At 48.1% G+C, this 12,058-nt stretch overlaps 1 protein-coding gene across 3 annotated transcripts in view; it reads left to right on the forward strand.

Annotated features, from left to right (window-relative positions):
* Specc1 (sperm antigen with calponin homology and coiled-coil domains 1) overlaps nucleotides 1-12,058 on the forward strand; it is a 268,476-nt gene that overhangs the window by 54,934 nt on the left and 201,484 nt on the right. For all 3 annotated transcript variants that reach the window (XM_027427222.2, XM_027427224.2, XM_035447835.1), the window contains exon 2: nucleotides 9,569-9,738. In XM_027427222.2, the coding sequence (XP_027283023.1) occupies nucleotides 9,592-9,738 (147 nt within the window). In that variant the 5' untranslated portion in view covers nucleotides 9,569-9,591. The remainder of the gene's footprint in view (nucleotides 1-9,568; nucleotides 9,739-12,058) is intronic.

The raw sequence follows: 12,058 nt of genomic DNA on the forward strand, positions 1-12,058 counted from the left end.
CATCTGGGGAACATTCACACAGAGAGAGCAGCAGGCACAGGGGGAGCAGTAGGCACAGGGGGAGCAGCAGGCACAGGGGGAGCAGCAGGCACAGGAGGGGCAGCAGGCACAGGGGGAGCAGCAGGCATAGGGGGAGCAGCAGGCACAGGGGGAGCAGCAGGCACAGGGGGAGCAGCAGGCACAGGAGGGGCAGCAGGCACAGAGGGAGCAGCAGGCACAGGAGGGGCAGCAGGCCCAGAGTTCACAGGGAGAGAGCAGTTGTCTCAAGGAGCTGAAACAACTTGATTGTCTGAAGTGGGGTGAGCAGAGGTTAGCTAGCACTGGGGCCAAGGTAGATAGCTGGGCATGGCCTGAGACCTTGGGGGTCATGACACAGGGCTTGGATTTTTATTTTATTTTATTCCAAATGCAATGAGAAGTGAGAGGCCAGCATGTTCTGTGTAGGATGTGACACAATGTAGTGTGTGTGTGTGTGTGTGTGTGTGCGTGTGCGTGTGGTGTGTGCGTGTGCGTGTGCGTGTGCGTGTGCGTGCGTGCGTGCGTGCGTGGCGTGCGTGCGTTTCGTGCGTGTGTGTGTGTGTGTGTGTGTGTGTGTGTGTGTGTGTGTGTGTTTCTTTGCTGGGGCTTGAACCCAGAATCTTGGGTGTACGTGATAAGTGTACACTCTACCGTTGAACAACAGCCCTAACTTCCATTGTGAGCTGTGCTAGGTTTTCCATTACCGTGACACAACACCCAAGATAAGCAATTTAAGAGACTATGCTGGATAATTTTATGTCAACTCGACACAGCCTAGAGTCATCTGAGAGGAGGGAGCCCCAATTGAGAAAATGCCTCCAAGAGATTGGGCTGCAGGCCAGACTGTGGTGGTGGTGGTGGTAGTGGTGCAGAAGCAGGCCTCCTCTGTGAGTTTGAGGCCAGCCTGATCTACAGAGTGAGTTCCAGGACAGCCAATGCTACACAGAGAAATCCTGTCTCAAAAAACAAAACAAACAAACAACAACAAAACCCAAAATAAAACAGAAGACTGGGCTTCAGACAAGTCTGTAGGACATTTTCTTTATTAATGGGGGAGGGCCCAGCCCATTGTGGGTGGTGACATCCCTGGGCTGGTGGTCCTGGCTGGGTTCTATAAGAAAGCAGGCTGAGCACGCCATGAGGAGCAAGCCAGTATGCAGCATCCATCCATGACCTCTGCATCAATAAGCTCCTGCCTCTAGGTCCCTGCCCAGTTTGAGTTCCTGTTCTGACTGCAAAGCCTCAGTGATGGACTGTCACATGGAAGTGTAAGCTGAAATAAACCCTTTCCTCCCTATGTTGCTTTGGTCATGTGTTTCATCATAGAATAGTGACCCTGGCAAGGACAGAGAGAAAAGGCTTATTTGGGATCATAGTGTTAGAGGTTCCAGGCATGGTTGGTTGGCTAAATTGCTTTTGGCAGAGCACCATGGTGTTGGGAGTGTGTGACGGAGGAGGCACTGGCACTTGCTGGCTTCTCCCTTTCCACTCCTGTTCCATCAGGCTCCAAGCCTATTGGGTGGTGCCACCCACCCAGAATGGTCTCCCTCATTTGTGTTTCCTCATGTCCCTTGTGTCTGGAAATGCCCTCACGGATAAAAATGCCCCCTTAATTACCCAGTGTAAGGGTTTTTGTTTTGTTTGTTTCCCTTTTGCAGTGCTGGGCTTGAATCCAGGGTCTTTTACATGCCAGGCAAGCACTTTACACCTGAGCTGCATCCCCAGCCCCATAAAGTATTTTGCTGTAATACTCAGAATGGACGAAGATGGTGAATGAGGAGGGACAGGGGCCCAGGATTAGGTGCACAGCGAAAGGTGGCATTGCCTGGCCTGCCTCAGGGAGTTAGCAACCTTCCTATTCCTTAGTTTGATGTATAAACTGTAGATGTTGGTGGCTCCCTGGCAAGGGAGTCCGGAACAAGAGGAAATGCTGCTCACTGTGCTGACTTGTGGTGTTGATAAATGCCAGCTTAAAAATGAGGCTAAATGAAGGGTTTTAAAGAGAAAGTGGCTGACCCCAACTGAACCTGTAGAAGTCTGGCAGGAACACAAGGAGGGATGAGCGGGGTGTTGGCACGGGTTTCTGCTGGGTACAGAGGTCTATCAGAATCACTGCAGGGGCTTGGTCTGCCCATGTGTACAGCTGTGGATTTGAAACGAGAGCCTGGGGCAGAGTTCAAAATGATGCCAAGAGTTGAGGCTGGATGGCTCAAAGAAAGATGGTGCTGAAGACAGATGGGGAAAAGTTGGGGGTGAGACTGGTTATGAGGAGCTGTTTAGGACTCTGCTAAAGCTGTGGTAAACAGGCAGTCCCCACAAGGATGCCCTCTGGGTAGGTTTGCAGATCTGTTGGGCAGGTGGGTAAAAGGGGACAGACTGTTTAGGAGCCCTTTGTGGCTGGAGAAACAGATTCTAGAGGGAGGAGACTTAAGTTCACTTTCGAGGGTAGTGTTTAAGAGAACCAGCCAAGGGAGCTGGGCGGGTGTCCTTGGTTTCCTGTGTTTGTGCCATGCAAGGCCACCAGAGACACTGGGCTCACACTCCAGCCTTGCTGGCACCCTGTGGGGAGGGGAGAAGTGGCTTCTGCAAGGAGTTCTTTCCTCAGCTGTATCCTCTGCATCTTCTGGATCCTGGTCCAGCTCCTTCTGGCCCTCGCTGCCTCCTCCACTGACCTCTGCAGGCTAAACGTGCATGGCTGATAGTCCTGGAGTTCTACAAACTCTGCCAGGCCTTATTCCTCTGGGCTCAACTCAGTCTCCCAGCGGGCATTCCAAGCAGAGGTGGAGGCCTGCACCAGATGCCTGAAACCAGGACAGAACAAATATGCCTCAGGATGCTTCAGCCTGAATAAGCATGAAAGCCTCCGGCTCCCTCTCTTCTTGCCTCACTTTGTTCTTCTGCCCAGTATTCTTTAGAACTGTTCCCAGAGAAAGGGCTCTTGAGGGATTTTGTTTCCATCTCCTTTCCCTACAGCTTTGTCTCACTCACTTCGGCTCTCTGATGTGAAGCCACATGATAAGTAAGGAAATAACTACCCATTAGTGGTCACCCCGCTCTATAGGCTGCCAGCTTCTTGGTTTGGCTTTGGAGCCAGAAGGACACCCCAGACTAGTGGCTCTGAGCACTTGATCTCAATATAGCCGCAGATTACGGCCTCCACCACCACCTGCATTTCATATTCATGACTGCCCCCGCCTTAGTTTCTCACTCCAAGTTATGCCCTGTCTCTGTTACTTTTGGTTCCCACCCTTGGTGGAGTGCCGCAACTCCCCGAGTTCCTGACAGCGTTTCTTTTCGGTTTGTGATATGCCAATGCTCCTCCGTTCACTCCTGTGTGTAGCTTTTGTCTGCAGATGGGGCCAGCGAGTCCTAGTTTTCAGCATCTCTTCGGATGCTGCATGGAAAGCTTTTCTTTTCCCTATTGACCACGGAGGAATTTGAGGCTGTTGGGATGGTTTCTTTCATCTCCAAGCCACAGGAAATAATCATTTTGGAAGCATTTCCTGTGACCGCCACTGAAGTCTGAGGACAGTTCACAGTTATGTGTTCCACGGGAAGCTCAGCAGGTGCCTGTCCAAGACCCTGCGACCCTGACATGTCTTCCCCCACAGCATCACTGACATTTTGGCTTAGATGCTTCATGGTCATGGGACTCCTTTAGTGGGCAGGATGCCCAATGGTACCTCTAGCCTCTATTCAGTAGCACCCCAAGTTGCGCCATTGTGAATGCCTTGTGTCCCCTGGGGACAGAGTTATCTCAGGCCTGGAACTGGCCCATCCAAGTGTCTGGAGCAAACTTATACTGTCCTAATAGTTAGTATTTGGCTAGATATTTTCAGCATGCTGATCCCTGGAGCTGCACTTCCTGCCGGGTCCCATGGTAATTGAGCTATGTGCACATTCTTATTTTCTTAGTTCTCCAGATTGAATGCTTTAGCTTTCTGCTTCCTACTGCTTATTGTGCTTGCAGCTGAGACCTGAGTGCCCTCCCACTCTTGGAGACTCATTATTTTCTGTTCATCCAGAATGCTTTCCCAGTCGCCTTCCAGTTTTCTTGCCTTAAAAGGGAAATCAAGATAAGGCCCCCAGCTAACCCCAGCACAGGCTGGGAAGACTACAGTTCCTAAACTTTGCGGGGACACAGTACCTTTTTGCATCCCCCTGTTGAGTATCCCCTCCTCTCTTCCAGCCTCACCTCCCTTTCCTCTGTCTTCACTGCTTTATGCTGTGCAGTTCATGGGAGACAGTTTAAATGTAAGTCTTACATGGTTCTGAACAGGAATGAAGCTTGGCATTAAAATAAAATGCTTAAAATTTTAAAAAGAAAACACCCCTGGGAAGACATCCCCTCCCCATCTCCCATCCCTTCTCTCAAATGAGTTCCTAAATTCCGTGGTAATTCCTTAATTGATGTGGCCCCTTCGTATTGCTTATGAGGAGTTTAGGAAATCAGAGAATTAAGGCTAGAAACTTTTTGTTCCCATCTGGATACCCTGTGCCTGGCCAGAGGCCCACCTATTCCTTTTCTGTTACTAATTCACATTGCTCAGCAAGCGTGCCCACCTGTGTTTATCTTGCGGCAGCCCAGATTTTCTAAAAATGAACCAAAGACTGTAAGGCGTCCGCCTCTGTGTTTATTTTCCTCTCTGCTTCTCCATGTTCATATTTCCAGATGAAAACAGGCTGTTCTGTGTACAGGAAGAACACTTGCCTGGTATGCCTGGCAGCCCCCGAGTCCTGAAGCTTTAATTTATCCGTGGCTGTGTATTGTCGAGCTAATAAACAGTGACTGGATTGACATAGTTGACAGAGGTTGCCGGTATTTGTGAAGAGTCTTCTGTGCGCCCTGCATCTGATGTACGTCTTCTCTTTAGTCCTTCACTGTTTGTGAAGTCTCCACTTGTAACGTCTTCTGATGATAAGAGGCATAGAGTTCAGGCATTCCCAGTCTCCCAGCCATTGAGGAACTAGACCTACTGGGGGATTTGATCCACAGCCCCCTTGTTTCTTATGTGGACAGAGGTTATCCGGATGGCCTGTCCACCCCTGGTTTCAGTCTAGGCTACGATGAGTTCTGTGTTCTAGGCAAGTAGCTTGACCTCCCTGAGTCAAAGGGAATTTCCTCTTTAATACAGCAGGAGGGTTTTAGTTTGTTAGAGCTGAATAAGTGAAAGTTACTGCACACAGCTATGGAGGCTGGCAAATCCGAGGTCAGGGCCAGTAGATTCAGTGTCTAATAAGAGCCCTCTGTCTGCTTCATGCTGTCACCTTCTCGTGTGTCCCCACTTCGTGGGAGGGCAAAAATGTTCTCTCAGGCCGTTTCTGTAAGGACACTGGTCCTTTTTGAAAGACTTCTGCTCCCCTGACCCAACTGTCTACCAGATGTCCCACTTCCCAGCAGTACCACACCGGGGCTTTGGTTTTGCCGTGTGATTGGGGGCTACCCAAGATTCTGACTATAGCACAAAACAACACCTCCCAGGGTTGAGGTAATTTAAGGAACCATCTACATGGGGCATTTGCCAGCACCTTCTACTCAAAGTGGAATGGCATAGCTGCTACCAGGTCACTGCGGCATTTATGTAGATAGCTGGTTACTGTGTGTCAGAGAGCCAGGACTAGGGTGAATACCGGCAGGGTGGTAACAGAAGCAGTGGGAGGTTGGTCGGATGGATGCCTGAGGACAGGATGGACCTGGAGTGCACCTGCTCCCTGTCTGGCAGGAGGGCTCCCTGCAAGAGGCAAGGCCAGTGTTAGCCTGCGGTATACAGACAACTCAGGGGATACATCTCTCTTAAGTCTGTTTCAGAAGAGCCCAAGGCTAGGAGTGGCCAGGGACTGCCAGGATTCCAGGTTACAGAGAGGACCTTCCTCAGGGTTGGAGTGGAGGACAGGGTGAAATTTAGTAAGTTCCGAAGACACGGGGCCTGAGGAGCAGACATATGGCTGCCTTTCCACAGGGACCCATCCTCACTTACTCCTTGCTGTGACTGTTTTGATCTCTCAGAGCTGAGTTGTCATTTCTCTGTGCTGATGGTGAGAGGTTACTCCTGGATATCCCATCTGGCCACTTGTCCTACTTATGAAACAAAGAGGAATGGAGGTCCTTAAAAGTGATGGAGGATTTCCCACCTCACCTGTGCCTAGTTTGTAGCGCTAAGGTACCAGACAAACCAATGAACAGCAGAGCTATCCCAAACCAATGGCTTCCAGGTCCCTTTTCTCATGAACTCAAAGAGTGAAATACACAGACAATGGGAGGGTGAGTTTAGAAAGCAGTATTAGTATAGGATTTTAGGTGGGAACATAAGGAAAAAAGGAAGGCAGGGCTCCTGTATAGCAGAAGGGGGTCCTAGAAAATGGGGCACCATCAAGCTGCTAGGCTAAGGGCTTCTTGTAGGACTTAGAGTAGCTAGTCAATCCAATTGGTCTACCCACAAGGTGTCTAGATGCTTCATAGTTTTGGTTATGTCTTCACATATAGCTTCCAGGCAGTAGGGCTCATCCCATTTGTATAAAAGGAGAAGAAAACTAATAAGAAACCAGACCAGGAAACAGAGCCCCCTTCTGGCATTTCTGGCCTCTAGCCAGGACAAGACCAGACATTGCTGGCTTATGGCCCAGGACAAGAATGGTGGTTCCTATCCCTAAACTGCCTGACCAGTTTTGATATCCTGCTCTCATTATTGGAGATGACCTTTGGTTATGGTGGGTAGGACGTTAATGATTCATCACTGAGCATTTTGACTTCTGGAAGATGGAGTTGGCAGAAAAGAGGCTGGCAGGTGGGTAAGCACAGAAAGGAGAGCCGAGTCTAGTGAAGACTGTAAAGGAAAAGAATGACAGACTCTCAGAGAAGGCAGGGTGGACGCCTTACCTGGGGACATTTATTTGTGAATAACTATATCAAATTCAGAACATCCAAGGAGAGAACAGAAAGTGATATGGCAAGGAGTGACCAGAGGATTTTAAAACAGAGCAAGCAACCCACTAACTTAAAAGAAAAAGAAGTTTAAACTCCATCTAGGCCTTCAGCTCCATTACCAGAAATTAAGAGCTGAGCTTATATATTTGAATTTGGGTTAAGATTGATCAGTTAACTGATTGACTTCTCTTAGTATGTCAAGAAAATGATTGACAGGGAATATGTCCATCCTTTTCCTGCTGCTTCTAGCTTCATAGTTTTCTTTTTGGGGGAGTAGATTAAAGGCATTTACATTTTAAGGGTAACCTTGGCCGGTTGTGGAAAGCACACACCTAGTACTTTCATAAATAAGCCCTGCCATGCTCATTTCTAAGTAGTTCTTAGCACAAAAGGGGATGTTGGTCAAGTGGGTATTTTATTTAAATGATCTCCACGAGTCAGCCTGACACGGTCCTGGTTATCTTGTAGGTGGGGGCAAAATTCACTGATTCTCTTGAAGACTCACTCGGACTGCGTTAGTTCATTTTATACTAAGAGAGAGGTGTCCGAGTGAAACTAGTCCCTGCACAGGTCTTAACCTAAGTATTCTTTCACTGTTGCTGTGGAAACCAGAAAGAAAAAGCATGGGTCGAGAAAGAAATAATCAGTGCTAAACATTGGCAAAATCGTTGGCAGTATGCTTTTTTAAAAAAAAATACTGAATTTATTTTTTTATTAGAAAAAGGCTTGTTTTACATGTCAACTCCAGTTCCCTCTCCCTCCCCACCTCCCCTCCCCTCCCCATCCCAACCCCTTTCTGCTCCCCAGGGAGGGCAAGGCCTTCTGTGGGGATCTTCAAAGTCTGTTATATCATTTGGAGCAGGGCCTAGACCCTTAAATACTGAATTTTTTAAGAAATGACAAAACCTAGAGCCAATCTGAGACTGAGAAGGTCTTGAGTAATTCATGTAACTGAAATCCTATGTCATTTTCCTCAGGAAAAAATATGAAAAACAAATGATAGTCTTTTTTGTTGTTGTTGTTCTTTTACCAATAATGAATTCAGGTGTGTGTGTGTGTGTGTGTGTGTGTGTGTGTGTGTGTGTGTGTGTGTACGCATGCACAAATGTGCATGTATTTCTAGCAGTGCTAGGGATGGAACCCAAGGCTTGGTTCAGGCTACACACACACACACACACACACACACACACACACACACACACACGTGCTCAAGCAGTGCTGCCAAATCTCTAATAAAGGATTCTATCATTAGCCACATCCACATAGCTGCAGAGAGTACCAGCTAGATAGGACACGTGTCACTATGCCATCACTTTGCTTAAACAGGAAGAGGAGCCTGGTGACTCTTGGAGAGACCGATATGGTCCATGAGATGGTTTCTTCTGCCTAGGCAAGGGACAGGAGCATGAGGTGGTGACAGCCTGAGCTGGGCTGCAGAGCATCCTTGGATGCTATGAGGCAGAGGAGACCCTCCACTCTAGCACCTGCTACCACCCCTTAAGGTTAACCAGAACCTTGTGCCCCATGGGAGTGGCTTCCGGAATTGCTTGTCATCCGTGGGTGTTCTTTGAAAGGATAGAACCCTGTGCTTGTCATCTGTGGGTGTTCTTTGAAAGGACAGTGCCTTGTGTCAGGCCAGAGCCCACGGGGATAGACAGAGGCAGAGTGGTGGTAGAAAGATGCCAGGACTTCTGGTGCCACCTAGAGATGCTGTTGATGATGAGGCTGAGGATGGGAGGATGCAAAGGACCATGAATGACAGTTGATGGGACAGTAGATGGGACTGTCAGTTCTTCTGTCTCTATATCCAAGCTTCCTCCCAGGTCTTTAGCAGCAGTCTGCTACTTCCCTTCCCGCCCCCCAGGCAAAGTCTTTCTACATAGCCCTGGATGCCCTAGAACTTGTTACATAGACCAGGCCGATCTTGAACTCACAGAGACCCATCTGTCTCTGCCTCCAGGGTACTGGGATTAAAGATGTGAATAACTTAGTCTTGTAGTCTGATACTTTGAACATTTTTTTTCTCTCATCAATTATTGAACTAGGGAAATAACCCTGCATGTCAGGCCTGACCAATTAAAATACGCTTTATTAATTTTTAAGTAGTATCCATTTTTATCAAAAAGGAGTCATTTGTATTTCTGTGAAATCTAACTCTCAAATAATTCATTTATATGTGTTTAAAAATTAAGGGGATTGTTTTGATAGTTCTAAAGCTGCAAAGCTTGGGGGTATTTATATCTTGACACAAGCTGCTTGATTCTGTGTGTGTGTGTGTGTGTGTGTGTGTGTGTGTGTGTGTGTGTGCACGTGTGTGTGTGTGCTTACAGATGTGTAGTGCAACACAAACAAGAATAAGGTATCATTTGCTGAAAAGAAATATTAGAATATCAATCATGTTGCATATTCATTTTAATAAATTTGTAAATGCCTGTTCAGCAGTATATATATGAGCAGATGTAAAAGCAGTATCTTTGGAACAGAGTGTCCCATACCTGGCCATATCCTAACACTCATTCTGTGGTAGCAACTGCAAAGCTTGGTGAATGGAGTTTGCAAAGTTTTATGATGTCACTCACAAGTACAGTTTTGGAGATAAGTGTTTCCCTTTTCACCCTTCTACAGAGAGAAGGTCTCCCTAGGACATCATGCGGAGTGCCACCAAGCCCTGGAGTCCAGTTGCCAAAGCAGGCAGCCATGGCCCTGATCGCACTCGGCCCCTCCCTGGGACCCCTTCTGGCATGAAGAGCTCCAAGTCTTCAACCTCACTGGCCTTCGAGTCTCGGCTTAGTAAGGTACAGACTCTCAGGTGGACAGGGCTGTGAGGATGCTGAGTGTCCTGTATGGCAGGGATGGAGGGGGACAGCAAGTCCTCATCTAAGGGAATGGAGTGAATGGGGGACAGTGGGATGCTCCAGGATAGAGAAAGAAATATGTGTCCTAGCTTAAGTGGGTGCCCTAGTTCCTCTAGATGGGGGTCAGGGTCATGTATAACCATCCCAACCCTTGTGTCCTAGTTAGGGTTTCTATTGCTGTGAAGAGACACCATGACCTCAGCAACTTGTATGAAGGAAAACTTTTAATTGAGGTGGTGGCTTACAGTTTCAGAGGTTTAGTCCATTATTGTCATGGTGGGAAGCATGGTGGCATATAGGCAAACGTGGTGCTGGAGAAGGAGCTGAGAGCTCTACATTGTGATCTGCAGGTAATAGCAAGTGAACTGTATTCCACACTGGATGCGCTTGAGCATAGGAGACCCCAACCCCCACCCCCACCCCCACACACAGTGACACACTTCCTCTGACAAGGCCACACCTTCTCCAGCAAAGCCACACCTCCTAATAGTGCTACTCCCTATGGGGACCATTTTCTTTTAAACCACCACTTCTTGCTTGACTTGTCTACACTGTTGATAATGCCTTCCACCAGAGATTTCAATCTGCTCTCACTTCCCTCCCTCCTCCTTATCCCCTTGGCTCCTAACATAGGGCAGGCCTGAGTTTGGGTTCAGTTTTTTTTCCAGGTACATTTACTCACTGTCAGGGTTCGTTCCGTGAACCTGCAGCCCTTCTTTTCTAGGATGAAAATCATAGACAATATTGCTAACTGCAAGTAGGTATTCAAAAAGCCAACGTACTAATCTGCAGACTAAAAGGGGGGTATTGAGTATCCTGTATCTCTATCTGCAGTACCCAAGCATGACTGTGCAAAGGCCCCACAGTGCTTCCAAGGGCACCAGCACTACACCAGGAAGGATGCTGCCAAGAGAGAGAAATGCTGAATGCTTCCAGGACCCTCTGAGCCAGGATGCAGCTTCCCTTTTCATTATGATAGTTATATGCTCTTATCAAAGTCAGGGCATTGTAGACTTGTGAGGCAAATCCCTCCTCTTTGTGTCTAACATTAAGGGAGGCCATCAGCCCAAATAATGATCAAAAGGTGTTCCCTACATGGGGATGGCTAAAGAATCTGCAGAAACTGGGAAGGGGGGCTTTTTGTACAAAACTGTCATGTGGATTATAGAATATGTAAATTTCCCATCCTGCCACAGGCCGCACAATGATGCCACATCAGTGCCACATCTAATCACGGTGACGTCTAAAAACACACCCTCTCTTTTCTAACACACTCCCAGATAACAGGACTGCCCTTGTTGAGGGCCATTTTCTAGGCACAGCTTCTTTTCTGTGGACAGGATCTAGATTTCCACTGCTAGTCAGGAGCCTTCTCACTGCCTTGAGTGGCAAAATGCCACCCTCAGTGAAATGTGTCCTAGCCAAATTTGAACCCCGCCTCCATCTCCATCACCTCCTAATCTGCTCCTCCTTGAGCTACCCCCTTTAGTTGAGCGAATGGTTCCTCTTCCCTTTAGGTTGCTTAGACCTGAGTCCTTGTCACCCGAGAGGTCCTTTGTTCATGGCCCCACAATGCAGCAGTGAAAAGCCATTCATCCCTTCTGTCTTGGGAATAGATTTTTAGCTGAATCCACTTACTGTAGCCTCTTCCGTGGCCTCCTGGGCCAAGTCCCATCCTTCCCTGCTCTGCTTTCCCAGACCACCGTCCCTGCTTTCGTTTTGGTACTCCATCTTCTTTTTTCAACAGATGCTGGAGCAGTGCTTTTAACATATGTCGAATGTCACTTCTCTGCCGATAGAGTGAGAAGCAAAGCCCTCCTAGTGACCAGAGATGCAGTTAGGTTCTGCCCCCCTCCATTTCCTGCTAGACACTGTCATACTGTTCTGTACCCTGGCTCCCAGAGCTCAAGCCACCAAGTTCTAATAACTGTAATGATTGTCCCTTGGACATGCCAGGCACACTCCTGTATCGGTATTGCCTCCTATCTCTGCTTAGAGGGCATCATGCCAGAGGCCCTTCTGTACTCTGTGTGCCTATCCCACTTCAAATTAAGAAAAAAAAATCCCTCACACGTGTGCCTAGCTACTTGCGTTTTGGTTAATTACATATGTAGTCAAGTTGCCAGGTGTTGGTGGCGCACGCCTTTAATCCCAGCACTCGGGAGGCAGAGGCAGGTGCATTTCTGTGAGTTCAAGGCCAGCCTGGTCTACAGAGCAAATTCCAGGACAGGCTCCAAAACAATACAGATACAGTCAAGTT

The sequence above is a fragment of the Cricetulus griseus genome, chromosome 7, assembly GCF_003668045.3.
Source record: "Cricetulus griseus strain 17A/GY chromosome 7, alternate assembly CriGri-PICRH-1.0, whole genome shotgun sequence".
In the NCBI taxonomy this organism is placed as follows: Eukaryota; Metazoa; Chordata; class Mammalia; order Rodentia; family Cricetidae; genus Cricetulus; species Cricetulus griseus.